Source organism: Mesoplodon densirostris, chromosome 13 (genome assembly GCF_025265405.1).
Source record: "Mesoplodon densirostris isolate mMesDen1 chromosome 13, mMesDen1 primary haplotype, whole genome shotgun sequence".
Lineage (NCBI taxonomy): Eukaryota > Metazoa > Chordata > Mammalia > Artiodactyla > Ziphiidae > Mesoplodon > Mesoplodon densirostris.
Window position 1 is genome coordinate 81,905,610 of NC_082673.1, and position 18,663 is coordinate 81,924,272.

The 18,663-nt window shown below is 37.9% G+C and overlaps 1 protein-coding gene, 1 long non-coding RNA gene and 1 other non-coding gene across 3 annotated transcripts in view; 1 reads left to right on the plus strand and 2 right to left on the minus strand.

Annotated features, from left to right (window-relative positions):
- Window positions 1-7,458: 7,458 nt before the first annotated feature.
- Window positions 7,459-18,663, minus strand: part of LOC132501046 (uncharacterized) — a 98,968-nt gene continuing 87,763 nt past the window's right edge. Inside the window, exon 3 of the long non-coding RNA XR_009534122.1 lies at window positions 7,459-7,651. This is a non-coding gene — a long non-coding RNA (uncharacterized LOC132501046). The remainder of the gene's footprint in view (window positions 7,652-18,663) is intronic.
- LOC132501111 (U1 spliceosomal RNA) lies at window positions 8,083-8,245 on the minus strand. The gene has a single exon (XR_009534151.1). It is a non-coding gene; the product is annotated as a U1 spliceosomal RNA (small nuclear RNA).
- LOC132500840 (SAP domain-containing ribonucleoprotein) lies at window positions 17,107-17,999 on the plus strand. The gene has a single exon (XM_060116133.1). The coding sequence runs from the start codon at window positions 17,114-17,116 to the stop codon at window positions 17,744-17,746; it is 633 nt and encodes a 210-aa protein (XP_059972116.1). The 5' UTR covers window positions 17,107-17,113; the 3' UTR covers window positions 17,747-17,999.

An 18,663-nucleotide genomic window follows, 5' to 3' on the forward strand; every position in this document is an offset into this window, starting at 1 on the left:
CTCATCTGTTTCACGATCTGCCTCTCTAATGCCATAGTATCTATTCCAATGGCCACAGGGACCCCACCCATCCTTGTACTCCCATAGGCAATGTTTACCTTATATTTCACCCATCTGGCATGCTGCCAGCTCAATGAATACATTTATGAATGAATGAACGTTTTTTCATGTTTACTTTATCTACCCAAAATAGAAGGGGACTTGGATTTCAGCATAACCTGAAGCAAGTATCTCTCAATCTCTATTTCACAGAAGACAGTGATTTTTGGAGGTTAAATAGTCTATGGACCCTGCAGTTGGGATTTGTGGAACAGAGAAAAATCAGGGCATTTCCAAAGCTGGCAGGAGAAGAACTAGAGAATGAGGAGGTTATAGCCCAGAGATGGTGGCCAGGACACCAGCATGGTTGTACTGGAGGGTCCTTGTAAAAGGGCTGCAGAGATGGGGGATGAGTTGGGACTGGATCTGCTGACTCAGGGCTTCTGTGCCCATGGGGGCTGCAGTTTTCTGTTTCACAAGGGTACGTGATAAGAAGGCAAGGAGGGATGCAGTTAGGTTGGAGGGGACTCATGTCAAGGACTGAAGAGGAAGAACAAATAGATTGTGACTCCTCACTCCAATCTTCCCTGGCCTTGAAATCCTGGAGTCATCTTTCCCCTTTCCTTTTCTACCCTTAGGTCCTGCCAGTGCTACATCTACAAATCTTATATCTGTCCCTTTCTCACTATCTTCACTCTCACCCTCATAATTCAGACCCTCATTTCTTTTTTTAAAAAATTGGAATATAGTTGATTTACAATGTTGTGTTAGTTTCAGGAGTACAGTGGAGTGATTCAGCTATACACTTACATATATTCATTTTTTTTAGATTCTTTACCCATATAGATTATTTCAGAATATCGAGAGAGTTCCCGGTACTATACAGTAGGTCCTTGTTGGTTATCTGTTTTATATATAGTAGTGTGTGTATGTTAATTCCAAGCTCCTAATTTACCCCTCCCCCCTCCACGTCTCCCCTTTGGTAACCATAGGTTTGTTTTTGAAATTTGTGAGTCTGTTTGTATTTTGTAAATAAGTTCATTTGTACCATTTTTTTTTAGATTCCACATATAAGCAATATCATACGATATTTGTCGATTTACTTCACTCAGTATGACAATCTCTAGGTCCATCCATGTTGCTGCAAGATGGCATTATTTCATTCCTTTTTATGGCTGAGTAATATTCCATCATATATATGTGTGTGTGTGTGTGTATATATATATATATATATATATATATATATACACACACACATACACATCACATCTTCTTTATCCATTCATCTGTCGATGGACATTGAGGTTGCTTCCACATCTTGGCTATTGTAAATAACTGCTGCAATGAACATTAGGGTGGATATATCTTTTCGAATTATGATTTTCTCCAGATATATGTACAGGAGTGGGATTGTTGGATCATATGGTAGTTCTATTTTTAGCTTTTTAAGGAACCTCCATACTGTTCTCCATAGTGGTTGTACCAATTTACATTCCCACCAACAGTTCAGGATGGTTCCCTTTCCTCCACACCCTCTCCAGCAGTTTGTAGACTTTATGATGATGGCCATTCTGACTGGTGTGAGGTGATACCTCATTGTAGTTTTGATTTGCATTTCTCTGATAACTGGTGATGTTGACCATGTTTTCATGTGCTTTTTGGCCATCTGCATGTCTTCTTTGGAGAAATGTCTACTTAGCTCTTCTGCCCATTTTTTGATTGGGATGTTTGTTTTTTGTTGACATAGAGCTGCATGAGCTGTTTGTATATTTTGGAGATTAATCCCTTATTGGTCGCTTCATTTGCAAATATTTTCTCCCATTCTTTGTCTTTTGGTCTTGTTTATGGTTTCCTTTGCTGTGCAAAAGCTTTTAAGTTTCATTAGGTCCCATTTGTTTACTTTAGTTTTTATTTTCATTATGCTAGGAGGTGGATCCAAAAAGATATTGCTATGATTTATGTCAGAGTGTTCTGCCTATGTTTTCCTCTAAGAGTTTTATAGTGTCCAGCCTTACATTTAGGTCTCTGATCCATTTTGAGTTTATTTTTGTGTATGGTGTTGGAGTATGTTCTAATTTCATTCTTTTACATGTAGCTGTCCAGTTTTCCCAGCACTGCTTATTGAAGAGGCTGTCTTCAGAGTTACAGGCCTTTTGCCTCCTTAGGTAGGTTTATTCCTAGGTATTTTGTTCTTTTTGATGTGACGGTAAATGGGATTGTTTCCTTAATCTCTCTTTCTGATCTCTTGTTAGTGTATAGGAATGCAAGAGATTTCTGTGTATTAATTTTATATCCTGAAACTTTACCAAATTCATTGATTAGCTCTAGTAGTTTTCTAGTAGCATCTTTAGGATTTTCTATGTATAGTATCATGTCATCTGCAGACAGTGACAGTTTTACTTCTTCTTTTCCAATTTGGAGTCCTTTTATTTGTTTTTCTTCTCTGATTGCCATAGCTAGGACTTCCAAAACTATGTTGAATAAACGTGGTGAGAGTGGACATCCTTGTCTTGTTCCTGATCTTAGAAGGAATGCTTTCACCTTTTCACCATTGAGAATGATGTCAGTTGTAGGTTTGTCATATGTGTCCTTTATTATATTGAGGTAAGTTCCCTCTATGCCCACTTTCTGGAGCATTTTTATCATAAATGTGTGTTGAATTTTGTCAACAGCTTTTTCTGCATCTATTGAGATGATCATATGGTGTTTATTCTTCAGTTTGTTCATATGGTGTATCACACTGATTGATTTGAGGATACTGAAGAATCCCTAGGATTCTTCAATCCCACTTGATCATGGTGTGTGATCCTTTTAATGTGCTGTTGGATTCGGTTTGCTAGTATTTTGTTGAGGATTTTTGAATATATGTTCATCAGTGATATTGGCCTGTAATTTTCTTTTTTTGTGGTATCTTTGTCTGGTTTTGGTATCAGCATGATGGTGACCTCATAGAATGAGTTTGGGAGTGTTCCTTCCTCTGCAATTTTTTGGGAGAGTTTCAGAAGGATAGGTGTTAACTCTTCTCTAAATGTTTGATAGAATTCACCTGTGAAGCCATCTGGTCCTGGATTTTTGTTTGTTGGAAGTTTTTTTTAATCACTGTTTCAATTTCAGTACTTGTGATTGGTCTGTTCATATTTTGTTTCATCCTGGTTCAGTCTTGGACAAATTCTTAGAAAGATACAACCTTCCATTTCTTCTAGGTTGTCTATTTTATTGGCATATAGTTGTTTGTAGTAGTCTCATGATCCTTTGTGTTTCTGTGGTGTCAGTTGTAACTTCTCCTTTTCCATTTTTAATTTTAATGATTTGAGCCCTCTCCCTTTTTGTCTTGATAAGTCTGGCTAAAGGTTTATCACCTCACAATTTCTTAACAAAACTACAAGAGTTACAAGAGCTTTCCACTCCAGTTTCTTCTCCAGAGTATCTGCAAGCTAAGCTTATAAAGGATAAATCTGATCCCCTTTCAGTGGCTTTATAGTGCTCACCAGAAGTGATAAAAATATCTTAAGTATGGACACACACACCCTTTAGATGTTGCCTGCAAGTCACCCCTTTCAAACTTAGTTCCTTCTCTCCTTCCCCAAGGCCAGTCCCTTTAAATGCTCCATTCCTGACACAAAATAGGGCCTTTTCCTTAGTCTTCTCTTTGCCTAGAATGTTCCATATTTTTACATGAAATGCCTCCTCCTTTTCTTCAAGATTCAGCTCAAATATGAACGCCTCTGGGAAACCTTCCCCAAGGCTCCGCAGGGAGAGTTTATGGTTCTGTCCACTCTATTTATTTGCTGTCTCTATGCCCCTGCTTGGTTGTGTGACTCTCCTGGTATGTGTTCTGTGTCTCTAACTCTCTTTCTCTCTGCCTCTCGGGGAAATAACATATGACATTACAGTTTTCCTGTGTCAAATCTATCTTTGCCCTCCTACACAGTTACACTGTGCCATGTTTCAGACCGCCAACAATCTTAGTATTCTTTTCTGAATCCTCAGTCCTGAGTATATCTCCTGGAACACAAATTTTGTTGCAGGGAAAAAGAAGCAGAGGAAGGGATAAAAAAGAGAAGCAATTCAGGAAAGCAGTGTCTATAGAAGTGAGTCAGATTGAATTAGTAGTGACCATGGAAATGGTTTTAATTGGCTACAGGGCCTGTGCTGAATGGTCGAAACCAATAAGTCAGGGAAATTGATGCTGGAAATTTCAAAAAAGGCCACTGCCGTGGGTTGGACTGGTGGTGGAGAAGCGTTGTAGTCTGAAGTCAAATTGCTTTGTTTCCCTTTTAAAGCTTTGGGATAATTGGGTATCCACTGAGTGGTTCCACCTCTTCATCTGCCAGCTGGGATAATAATATATTTACCTTGATTTTTAAAATTTAAAATATCCCCTTAAAGATATATAAATGAAATAAACATTTGTAAATTGTTTAGATCAGTGTCCAGTACATAGAAAATAGTCAAAGTTAGACTACATAAAAACCACAAGCAATGCTAAGATAATCAGACTGGGTCATAACTCAGTCTTTTCACAATTGAGAAAACAGGCTGAGATGATGATTAACAGCACTGGGATGGCAATAAGCCCTTTTTTTTTTTTTTTTTTTTTTTTTTTTGTGGTACGCCGGCCTCTCCCATTGTGGAGCACAGGCTCTGCGGCCATGGCTCATGGGCCCAGCCGCTCTGCGGCATGTGGGATCTCCCCGGACCGGGGCATGAACCTGTGTCCCCTGCATCGGCAGGCGGACCCCCAACCACTGTGCCACCAGGGAAGCCCCAATAAGCCCTTCTTAATCGAAGTCCAATGTCTTCCTCCCAGAAATCACCACAGCTGAAAGGGCAGTAAAGGGGGATAGAAAAGGGCTATGGAGAAGAGGACAGGATTAGTAATTAATAATGGCTACAGAGAAAGAAGCATGTACCTAGAGCTATTTCATTTGCTCCTAGCATCCACCCAAAGAAGGTGACATTATTCCAGCTTGGCAGATGTGGAAATCAAGGAAGTGGCCACTTTATGGAGGCTGAGGGGAGAAAATACTCAGTAGTGCTGCCATAAAGCCCTTTCTAGACAGGCTGGCCTGTGAAGATACAAACCCCATACCTGCTGTAGAATGCCAAATACTGGTGGGGAAAAAAAATGACTAGCAATGCAGTGGGTAATGAGAATACAACCTCTGAGTTAGTTAAGAGAAACATTATTCTAAGTCATTGTTGTAATAATTAAAAGGGAGAGTGGATTGCAAACTACAAGTTGTTTCCAAAAAAGAACATAAATTGATAGTTGGGCTAGTTGCATAGTCCTGGTTTATATGTTAAAATGTACTAGCTTTGAATAGCTTCTTTGAAATGCACAAGGGAGAGAACAGAGTGTAACTGCTTTGAGAAGACTTTCTTTTTTTCCTTTGTGTCTCTCAAAACTTTTTAAAAGTGTCTTTAGGAAAACTCAGCAGCTGACTTAGAAACCATCATTTTTTTGAAGCTCAGGAGGCATATACTTTCTGCATATTATTCAGAATTATTCTGTCTCCATCATTTATAAGCCCTTAAAGCATAAATCAATGTTATCACTCTCCTTCTAAAAGATACTGGTTTCTTAATCCTTAGGACACTTAGGGAAGTGTCCTGAAACCTACACATGTGGAGTATTGCCAAAATACAGATTTAGGATGTTTGTTTTGTAGGTTATACCAGAATAATGTATATGGAGTTATCTTTGAGACTATTAATTAGATCAAGTTATGTTTACTCCATTACTGAATTCCCAAGAGTATGTGTGTGTGCAAAGTCATTTCATCAGTTCTGGGTCTTGTTTCTTGGCCTCAGGTAACACCTTTTTTACGTTTGTTTTTCTGGAGATTTCAGTTAATAATGGGTTCACATATATCCCTGTACAAGATGTTAAGAGCTAAGGCTACTTGGAAGAAATGCAGCAGGTGTCTATAAGTAAGGAAGTTATGAGGGATACAGAGATATCACATGCTGGTGCATGGTTTTAAGCCTAACAAACACTGCCTCAGGTTCTTGTGAGGTCTGGGTTCATGTGAACTGTGGCAGAGTATCCAGGTCATACCCTCAGTGGTACTGACAACTCTAACGATAATGAGTCAGAATAAATAAAGGAATACCATGTTTCAGCTAGTGTCTTAGTGCACATTCCTGGGGCCAGTGGGCTCACATTAGGGTTTTAAGGGCTAGAAATGGTTGCAAGTGTTTTCTGGAGAGATTAAAAGTGAGAAGCACCAGAAGAGAAGGAGGAGCTTAGAGAAGCTGGACAGTGAATGAAGGAGACGGAACTCAATCATGTGCAAGGAGGCTGTGGGTCAATGGTTAGAGAGACCTGTGGGTGGGGAACCGGAGTCTTTGACAGCAGAATATACGGGGTCTCATGGGTTTAAGGGCTCAGACCCATTCTGGGCATTTTTTCTTTTTCATGTCTTTGAGTCAGTCAAAAACAGCCAACACAATCTCCACAGTTTTTTCAAATACTCCTTTTTGCTCTGTCACTATGATACTCTATTCCTATAAATAATTATGAAATATCAATTGAATGGTTATCCTATAGATAAATGTTGAAACATCTATTTACAAATAGAAGCGTTCTACAAAGAGGCAAAGGGATTGATATGAAAAACACCAGTATTTAGAATGGGGGGGTTCAAATCCTAGCTCTGCCACCTACAAGGTATTTGGTTTGGTGTCAGGTAAGCCATCTTTACCTCTCAGCCTGTCTATTCCCTTGTAGAATGATGAAGATTAAAACATACATAATGTGTTTGGAACAATTCTGGAACACAGTGCACACTCAATCGATATTAACTTCCTAACATTCAAATTCTCTCTACTTGGCTTTTCACTGATGTTAAACAAGTATCAATACCAAGTTAATAAAGAAAACGTATTCACTGGTTTGCTTCAGTTGAATTTGGTCCTGAAGTTCTAAGGAAATCATCACAGTTAAACATTGTAATCTACAGCTAACATGCCAGGATGTTGTCTATTGATGAAGAGAAAACCGCTCTGTTTTTAAGGATGGGGCAGTAGAGAGAATTTATTGAGAGAAGGTTTTCTTATAACCTCTGCACAGTTCTAGAGTTTGAGGAACTAAAAGGGAGAACATAATGATTTCCCTCAAAATGCACTCAAAGAGAAAAAAAAAGATTTTTCAAGCAACTCTTATTTATAGGTAGACACAGTCTTCAGACCCAAGAAACATAAACTCTCACATGAGAGGCTAATACAGAAACACCTAAGGTACACAGCCATTGAGGAAGCTTACACAGAAGTGGAGGAAATAGGCTCAAGGAGTCATGTATTCTGACCCTCCAGAAAGTTTCGGCTTATGAAGGGATATCAACAAATAGATAAGACTCTGGAAAGTCTCACAAGCCATTGGCTACTGCCTTGTGAATACAGTGTACCCACCTTTCACACTGGTGTCCTTTTCCTTAGCTGCTATGAAACTTTCTGATTGGAGAGGAGGAAGGTCCAACATCATCTGCATCCTCCTATCCCCTGTGAAGTGGCTTTGTCATCAGCATAGTGATGGGGACCTCACTACCTCTCTAATTCTTCATAGTGCTTGGTTTTTTGTGGTGTCTACTTTCTGGTCCTGGTTAGACTCCTAAAATATCAAAGATAAGAAAGGCCTTATATGCAGTTTAAGTATATGCTAGTGAGCATTTAACAACCAGCTCCACAGTGTTTTATGTGTGTGTGTATATTTACATTTATATATAAACATATATATTTTATGTCTATAAAGGATATGTAGCTCAAGTTAATAAACAGAAATAACATTATTATAAATTCCCTATAGCCAAATGAGTCTCGCTGAATATTTTCAATGACTGTACTGAATGCTTCATTATAGCTAACCTATTTTCCAACTGACAAATTAAAAATATCAACCAACATCCATTTATGTTAATGAATAAGACAAAGTGAAACAACAAACTTGGTTGGAACTTCTTTCATTCATCAAAGACATTGAGTGCTTTCTTTTATGAATTGGATAATACTGGGAGAATATTTCCTTATTTTTTTTATTGTTTTCAGGGGAAAGTGCGAACGCAGTCCCCCACTACCACAAATTATGCAGTCAAGTTTCCCACATTTGGGGAAATCGCAGGGGTCAGCACATCCGGAGTGCAATGGATAAGCCTCACCCTGGGAAAACCACCTTTGTGATCATGGTATCTCCCTGCCAGGTAAGTATTAATATTTCCTTATTTTTTGTGCAACTCAGCTGTAATGCCTACAGATATGACATTTTAACTTTAATCTGTATTATATTTTCCATCACTTTCATAAGTCAATACAATCAACAAAACAATAAACCAAACATTGATTTGTAGTATTTGACGATTTTCATGGTGTAAATACTCCCATCTGGCAGATAGCAAGCTATAAAATGACCCCACTGAATGGGAAGCTGGGAAAAGATGGCAGTAGCACAGCTATTTTATAATATTTATTTCCACCATAGAGATGCAATAGCTATTCATATCCTGAAGAGGTTAAATAGATGAAGTCAAATATTAGAAAATGATGAATTTGAGCATTTTATATTTTAACATAATATGTTAAATGTGCAGTCTACATAGTTTAACTGCCAGTGATGCTGTGTTTAAAACCAGCTCACAGCATTTCTAAAAATAAACCCATCCACTCTCAGATTCCACGTGGGCTCCAGCACACTACTGCTTCTATAACGCCTAGGACTCAAACTGCTTGTTTTACAGATGAGAAATTGAGGTCTTGGGCATAAATGAGAATGGTCCAAAATTCAGTAATTTCACTGCTTTGGGTTAAGTCAGCAGAGCTACGGATTTGATTCTCATTACTACTTATTCTGAGTGTTCCTAACTATTAATAGTTTGACTCTCCAAACCTCAGCTGCTTTCTGTATTTTATAGAAATAGTATTTCCAAAATGATAGTAATTCCCAAATAATAAAGCTGTTATAGGGAATAAAGTATATTCCAAGTCATACACTTAGCTGATATTCAGAAAGTGCTCCATAAATAATGGTTATTATTATTAATAGAAAGTTATTACGAGCAACAAAGGCAACTCGAATCCCAATTCCACATGACAACCCTTCAGATATCTGTAGACAGTTCTCACATTCCACTAAATAAAATCATCACTAAACTGTACAACCCAAGTCCTTTCAAAACCTCATTATTCTTCATGACATTTTTTTTTCTTAAATTCCATATATATGTGTTAGCATACAGTATTTGTCTTTCTCTTTCTGACTTACTTCACTCTGTATGACAGACTCTAGGTCTATCCACCTCATTACAAATAGCTCAATTTCATTTCTTTTTATGGCTGAGTAATATTCCATTGTATATATGTGCCACATCTTCTTTATCCATTCATCCGATGATAGAACATAGGGGTAAGACAGGAATAAAGACACAGACCTACTAGAGAATGGACTTGAGGATATGGGGAGGGGGAAGGGTAAGCTGTGACAAAGTGAAAGAGTGGCATGGACATATATACACTACCAAACATAAGGTAGCTAGCTAGTGGGAAGTAGCCGCATAGCACAGGGAGATCAGCTCGGTGCTTTGTGACCGCCTGGAGGGGTGGGATAGGGAGGGAGATGCAAAAGGGAGGGGATATGGAAACATATGTATATGTATAACTGATTAAATTTGTTATAAAGCAAAAAAATAAAAATTAAAAAAAAAACCTCATTATTCATCTTGTGCTAGGCTTAGCACTTGGTGCTAGTAATACAACTTCTAATTAGAGTAGTTGTCCTCTTTGATCTGACCGTCTACAATTAAAAGAAGTGTCTTGAATTAAAGTTTGTTTGGTTTTGCTTTTTGTCCACATCTAGAATTAGTTTCAAGTCTGAGCAGCATTTCAAGAATGGCATTGAAAAACCAGAACGTGTCAAGAGGAGGCTTTTATGATAAGGGATCTAGAAACCCTTGTAATTTCAGAGAGAGTTGACGGAAGTGGGCCTGTTTGTCCTGGAGGAGAGAAGATTTGAAAAGAATTAGATGGAAAAATCACATAAAACAGAGAGCTTATTTGACTGTTTGCAATCCCAATTTGTCATTTATGTCCTCATTGAGTTTTGTGAAAATGAAATATTGAATGAAAGAATGCACAAGTGAATAAATATATGAGCCACAAATAATGTAAGCACTGCTTAAATGAAATTGGGCCATTTACTATAGTCTCTTGAGCCTGAATTTCCTCATTGGTGATAACGGGATGACAGCAGCCTCTTCGATAGGTTGTTATAAGAATTAGTTTTATAACAGAGCATTTGCCATATGCCAGACACTTGATAAATGGTTGGTTGCTATCCTTATTCTTGTTCTCCAGCTTTCTAACTAGCTGATCATCACTTCCCTCAAAGAACTGAGGGGAAACAGGGAGAGAGCTAGGTGGTATATTCCAGGGGTCTGTGGGCAGCAGAAAAAGTCACATATTGGAAGCTCTGACTTTATAAAAAGTTTTTGGAAAGAATAGGGGAGGTTCACAGAAAAGTGTTGTTGGGTTAAATGACATAGGCTTAAGTGGCCAAATGGCTTACCTGTGATTCCTACATCTCTAAACCTATAATGAACTTCAGTAAGTCTCAAAATATAATATTATGAGATAGATTTCTTCTGAAGGCTGGTGAGAGACAGAGTATACACCCATGTCCATACATGGGTCTGAGATATTTGGGAATAGTGACAAGGGAATTGCATGTAAAAACTGAAAAGTTACCTCCTAATATCTATCCCTTGACAATATGTGTTCATCTAAAAGATTATTTTTGACCCTCTCTAGTATCTGGCTAAAGAGATAAAGGCAGAATTATTTTCTAGAATTTCTTCTAAGACTCCTTTAAAAAGAATCAATAAGGTTTTGGTTTTTTTTTTCACTTTTTAGGAAATCTATCTTCTGGTCTACAACTAGGATTTGATGCCTGGAGTTCCAGCAGCAGCATTCTGGGAATAGGAAGTGACACTAGGAATGGAAGGAGTTGCTGCTTACCAGACAGTCACCATCCTACACTGAAATGTAGGACCCTCTTTTACATGATAGAGAAAGGTACTTTACCCAGTTTCGAATCCCTATTACAATATCAGACATGTTCAAAAGTTAGGGAGAGGACCCAACATTTTTCCTAATGGTTGAGTCCTAGAGCATTAAGACAAAGTTACCAAAATCTCTAATGGGCAGAGAGGCCCCAAGTGATACCTGAGTTCATTAATAATTAACAGTGGGGAATTTGACTCCTAAGCCCATGAATGCTAATCAAGTTTCTTAAGTGTCTATATTAAAAATATAGAGGAGGGAAACCCGCTGACTCATGCCTTTGGCCATATCAAATTATTAGGAATTTCCCAAACCAGAGATTTTACCATATGGCCGCTTCTTTTATAAACAAACAAACATTTATGTACTATTTATTATGCACCAGGTACCATTCTAAGCACTCTAACAATATTGATGCATAGAAGAGGGGAGATCACGATGGCAGAGTAGGAGGATGTGGAGCTCACCTCCTCCCATGAACGCATCGAAAATACATCTACATGTGGAACAATTCTCACTGAAAACTAACTGGAGACTGGCAGAAAGACTCTTGTACAACCAAGGCTGTAAAAAAGATCCACACGAAATTGGGTAGGAAGGGAAGAGAAGCAATCATGTTAGGACCTGTGCCCCTGGAAGGGAACACAGAAGAGGAGGGAGGGGGATTACACAGGCCAAGATCCTCCCTGGGGCATAAGGGTTCAAACCACATATTGAGTACCCCAACCCTGGGGACCAGTGCTGGAAAGTCAGGTTCCCTTAGGTGGTTTGAAAACAAGTGGAAGTAACAGGAAAACTGTAAGAAACCTAGACTTCACTCTTGAAGAGTGTACACACACTCCCAAAACAAGGCATTGGAAGCAGATCGAAACTGCATGGGGCTCTGGCCAGTTTCCCATGACCATCCCAGCCCACACCATAGCCCACGTCAAGAGCCTGCACCAGCACCTCTTGCTCTATGGTCAACTCCACCCTAGGGCTAGGGCTGTAGCAGCCAAGGGGAGTGTGCAGTTGTGAGGGACAAAGACGGCCTAGACCCAGAACAGCATCTGAACAGGATCAAGGAAAGAAATTACTGGTCCTTACTGAGGCACTGCATTGACAGCAGCCCAGAACCCTCACTGGGGCCAGGACTGCCACAGCCTGTGGCTGCTCCAGCTGTTCTTGATCCAGGACTGCACCCCTCTGGGGCAAGGGTGCAGTACTGTGTGGTGGGATAGCCCACACTTAGAGGAAATGGAGCCAGCTGAGACTCAATCCTGAGACTTCTGCTCCAGCAACTTGGGACCTGCCCCACCCCCAATTGGGTAGTGCTGGCCACTGAATAGAGGAGAAGCCCCAGCTAACACCTGGTACTGGCTCTAGGCTGTCCATCTCCAGGTCCACCTTCTACCATGGTGATAGCTGCTAACACACCCTGGGGGAAGACATGACTCATGTTCACATCTGATCCAGTTCTCCTACCAAAGCCACTGGGCACCCAGACTGTATAGGGAAGCTCCCACACAAGGACAACCCTTTAGGACTGCAACAGGTAAGTGTTTCACCTAATTTCTTAGTGAGAGAAACTTGAGCAAAATGAGAAGACAGGAATTTGTTTCAATTGAAAGAACAAGAGAAAACCCCTGAAAAAAACAACCAATGAAACCATAAATAATTTACCAGATAAAGAGTTCAAAGCTTTTGTATTAAGCATGCTAACAGAATTAGGGAAAAGAATAGATGATGAACACAGCAAAAATTTCAACAAGGAAGTACAATACCTGAAATACCAAAAAAAAACCAGTCAGAACTGAAACCTACAATACCTGAAACGAAAAACACAATAGAAGGACTAGGGTAATAGAAGCAGACTAGGTAAGAGAGAATACATACCTGATCTGGAAGATAGAATAATGGACATCAGTCACAAGAAACAGAAAAATTTTTTAAATGAGAACAGTTTATGGGACCTCTACTACAACAAAAAGCATATCAACATTCATATTAAAGGGGGTACCAGAAGAAGAAGAGACAAAAGGGGGTCAAAAATATATTTGATGAAATCATGGCTGAAAAATTCCCAAACCTGAAGAAGGAAACAGATATCTAGGTTTAGGAGGTACAGAGGATCCCAAACAAGATGAACCCAAACAGAACCACACCAAGACATATTATAATTAAAATGGCAAAAGTTAGAGAATTCTAAAGGCAGAAACAGAAAAACTTGTATAAAGGGAACCCCCATGAGGCTATCAACTGATTTTTCTGCAGAAACTTTGCAGGCCAGAAGAGTGATATGATATATTCCAAGTGCTATAAGGAAAAAGCCTGCAACTTAGGATATGTACCCAGCAAGATTATCATTTAGAATTGAGGGAGATAAACATGAAAATGTAAAATATGACATCAAAAACAAAATGTGGGAGAGGGAAGTAAAAAAATGTAGATCTTTTAGAATGTGTTTGAGCTTAAATGGCCACCAGTTTAAAACAATAGATATAGGTCAACAAATAACCCCATGGTAACCATAAATCAAAAAGCTATAATAGATGATACACAAAACAAATCTCAACAAATTTAAGAGGGTAGAAATAATATCAAGCATTTATTTTGGACCATGATATGAAACTAGAAATTAATTATAGGAAGAAAAAAGGGAAAAACACAAACACGTGGAGACTAGACATGCTACTAAAAAACCAATGGGTTAATGAATCAAAGAGGAAATCAAAAAATACCTGGAGACAAATGAAAATAAAAACACAACTTTCCAGAATCTAAGGGATTCAACAAAAGTGGTTTTAAGAGGGAAATTTATAGCAATATAGGTCTATCTTAAGAAACAAGAAAAATCTCAAACAACCTAACCTACCTTCTAAAGTAATTAGAAAAAATCAAACAAACCCCAAAGTCAGAAGAAGTGAGGAAATAAATAAAATAGACCAAAAACAATAGAAAAAACTCAATGAAACCAAGGGCTGTTTTTCTGAAAATTTAAACAAAATTGATAAGTCTTAAGCCAGGTTCATTAAGCAAAAAAAGAGAGAGGACCCAAATGAACAAAATAAGATATAAAAGCAGAAACACAACCAACATTATAGAGATACAAAAAATCCTAACAAATTGCTACAGTAATATGCTAACAAATTGGACAACCTAGAAGAAATGGACAAATTTCTAGAAATATACAACCTTACAAGACTGAATTAGGAAGAAATAGACAATCTAAATGGACTGATCACTAGAGGTAAAATTGAATTTATAATTTAAAAACTCCTAGAAAACAAAAGTCCAGGTCTAGACAGTTTCACAAGGGAATTCCACCAAACAAATAAACAAGAGCTAACACCTATCCTTCTCAAACTAAACTATTCCCAAAATTTGAAGAGGAGGAAACACTCCCAAACCCATTCCATGAAGTAAACATCACCCTGATACATAAACCAGACAAAAGACACTACAAAAAAAGAAAATTATAGGCCAGTATCTCTAATGAATATGGATGTAAAAATCCTCAAAATGTATTAGCAAATTAAATTCAACAGTATATAAAAAGGATCATACACCATGATTAAGTGGGATTTATGCCAGAGATGCAAGGATGGTTCAGTATCTGCAAGTCAATCAATGTGATACACTACATTAACAAAAGGAAGGATGATCATCTCAACAGATGAAGAAAAAGCATTTGGCAAAATTCAACATCCATTCATGATAAAAGTTCTCATGAGCATTGGTGAGGAGGGAACATATCTCAATATAATTAAGGCCATCTATTACAAACCCATAGCTAACATCATACTCAACAGTGAAAGGCTGAAAACTTTTCCTCTAAAATCAGAAATAAGACAAGGATACCCACTCTTGACACCTCCATTTAACATAGTATTGGAAGTGCTAGCCACAGCAATCAACAAGATAAAGAAACAAAAGGAATCAAAATTGGAAAGGAAGAAGCAATACTGTCACCATTTGCAGTTGGCATGATACTATATATAGAAAACCCTAAAGTATCCATAAAAAACTACTAGAACTTGTAAATGAAGTCAGTAAAGTTGCAATATACAAGATTAATATGCAGAAATCTGTAGCTTTTCTATATACACTAATAGTGAACTCTCAGAGAAAGCAAGTAAACATTTAAAATCACATCAAAAAAATAAACTATTTAGGAATAAATTTAACCAGGGAGGTGAAAAGACCTATACTCAGAAAACTATATGACATTGAAGATGATACAAAAAAAAGGAAAGATATCCTATGTTCATGGATTGCAAGAGTTAATATTATTAAACTGTCCATACTACCCAAAGCAGTCTACAGATTCAATGCAATCCCTATCAAAATAGCTATCACATTTTTTATAGAACTAGAACAAATAGTCCTAAAATGTATATGGAACCACGGAAGACCCCCAAATTGTCAAAAGTATCTTGAGAAAAAAAGAACAAAGCTGGAGTATCATGCTTACGGACTTCAGAGTATACTACATAGATACAGTATCAAAACAGCATAGTAGTGGCACAGAAACAGACACATAGATCAATGGAACAGAATAGAAAATCAAGTCATAAACCCACACACTTATGGTCAGTTAATCTATGAAAAAGGAGGCAAGGATACAATTGAAAAAAGACAGCCTCTTCAATAAGTGGTGCTGGGAAAACTGGACAGCTACACTTAAAAGAATGAAATTAGAACATTTTCCCATACTAAAACAAAAATAAACTCAAAATGGGTTAAAGACCTAAATGTAAGACCTGAATCCATAAAACTCCTAGGAGAAAACATAGGCAGAATACTCCTTGACATACATTTTAGCAATATTTTTTTGGACCTATCTTCTCAAGAGAAACAAAAGCAAAAGTAAAAAATGGAACCTATATAAACTTAAAAGACTTTACACAGCAAAGGAAACCATCAACAAAATGAAAAGATAACCTGCTGAATGGGAGAAAATATATGCAAATTATATGACTGATAAGGAGTTAATATCCAAAATATATAAACAGCTCATAAAACTCAGTATCAAAAACCTGATTATAAAATAGAAAGACATTTTTCCAAAGATAATATACAGATGGCCAACAGGTACATGAAATGATGCTCAACATCACTAATCATCATATAAATTTAAATCAAAACCATAATGAGATAAAACCTCACACCTGTCAGAATAGTTATCATCAAAAAGTGTACCAATAACAAATGTTGGTGAGAATATGGAGAAAAGGGAACCCTAGTTCACTGTTGGTGAGAACATAAATTGGTGCAGCCACATGGAAAACAGTATGGAGGTTCCTCAAAAGACTAAAAATAGGACTACCATATGATCCAGCAATTCCACCTGAAGAAAATGAAAACACTAATTCAAAAAGATACATGCAACCCAATGTTCATAGCAGCATTACTTACAGTAGCCAAGATATGGAAGGAACTTAAGTGTCCATTAACAGATGAATGGATAAAAAAGATGTGATATATACACACCTACATACACATATATACCTACATACATATAGACACATACATACATATAGACACATACATACATACACGCATGTGCACACACACATATACAATGAAATATTTCTCAGTCATAAAAAATAAAATTCTGCCATTTACAACAACATGGACTGACCTAGAGGGTATCATGCTTAGTGAAATAAGTCAGATAGAGAAAGACAAAAACTGTGTGTTATCACTGATTTGTGGAATCTAAAAATAAACCATTGAATATATACAAAACAGAAAGTCTCACAGATATAGAGAACAAACTAATGATTGCCAGTGGGGAGAGGGGCAAAATAAGGGTATGGAATTAAGGTAAACAAACAACTATGAATAAAATAAATAAGCTACAAGGTATATTATATATCACAGGGAAATACAGACATTATAACAACTTTAAATTGAGTATAATCTATAAAAATATTGAATCACTATGTTGTTCACCTGAAACCAATGCAATATTGCAAATCAACTCTACTACAATTAAAAAAAAAATTGATGCACAGAATTGTCATAACAGAGGGGTAACAAGATGGCAGCTGAAATGGTGGAGCTCCATAAGCTGAAGCTTGCTGAACTAAAGCAGGAGTGTCTTGCTCGTGGTTTGGAGACCAAGGGAATAAAACAAGATCTCATCAACAGGCTCCAGGCATATCTTGAAGAGCATGCTGAAGAGGAGGCAAATGAAGAAGATGTACTGGGAGATGAAACAGAGGAAGAAGAACCGAAGCCCATAGAACTGCCTGTCAAAGAGGAAGAACCTCCTGAAAAAACTGTTGATGTGGCAGCAGAGAAAAAAGTGGTAAAAATTACATCTGAAATACCGCAGACTGAGAGGATGCAGAAGAGAGCTGAACGATTCAATGTACCTGTGAGCTTGGAGAGTAAGAAAGCTGCCAGGGCAGCTAGATTTGGGATTTCTTCAGTTCCATCAAAAGGCCTGTCATCTGATGCCAAGCCTATGGTTAACCTGGATAAGTTAAAGGAAAGAGCTCAAAGATTTGGTTTGAATGTCTCTTCAATCTCCAGAAAGTCTGAGGATGACGAGAAGCTGAAAAAGAGGAAGGAGAGATTTGGGATTGTCACAAGTTCAGCTGGAACAGGAACCACAGAGGATACAGAGGCAAAGAAGAGGAAAAGAGCAGAGCGCTTTGGGATTGCCTGATGAAAAGCTTTTGATGCTTTCTATTCTCCACTGGTTTCCATCTCTTCGACTCTTCCTGGTCACATATATACCTAAATGCACAGTCATGTGCCTAGGTCCTGCCTTGCAGTGAGGGAGCATGTACCCCAGGTACATCCGTGAACTCCAGCAGCAGTTTGACTTACTGCAGTTCCAACTTCAAGGTTTTTGTTGTTGTGTTGTTGTTTTTTAATTATTATTTTGCTTGTTAATAAAAAAAAGTAGAAAAAAAAAATTGTCATAACAACCCTTTAAGTTTGGTATAATTATTGATACCAATTTTCAAGTGAAGACACTGAGGCAGAGATGAGTTATATAACTTGTCCAAAGTCACGGTCAGTAAATAAAAAGTCAAAGTTCAAACCTGGACAATCTGGCTTTGCTGCCTCTTTGTTTTCAAAGAAGAGTAGGGAATCTTGTCACAAAATTGGCTTAAAAGCCCCTTGCTGATTTAGTTCCACCTCTCGATTGCTTCCTCTCCTACCTTTCCCTTGGAATTTGTTTCAATTTCTTTTAACTGGGGTTTTTGAAAGATCCCAATATGGCTCCCACCATTTCTCAGACAACCTGGAGGAAACTAACCAGTTTGCATAATGCCCATCATTCATTCAGAATGCACATTCAGTATTAACCGCCTCAGAGGAGAAAGAGTAAGAGCAGGCTCACCAGCCAACCAAGATCAGCAAATTGTGGCCTGGATTTCTCCCCAAGAGCTTGGAGTGTCAATGGACAAATGTGAACAAACATGAGCATAAAATAAAAGCCTGTTATTAATAAATGCCTACTATGTGCAAAGTCCTTCTACATAAAAGGTACTCCCACATCTTTATTCTTCAGAGAAATCTTATGAAGTAAATATTACTGTTTAATTTTCATAGTTGAGAGGATCGGTGCCAGGG

Bases quoted from the DNA above. Each gene is read 5' to 3' on its own strand.
- LOC132500840 (XM_060116133.1), top strand. From the start codon at position 17,114: ATGGCAGCTGAAATGGTGGAGCTCCATAAGCTGAAGCTTGCTGAACTA.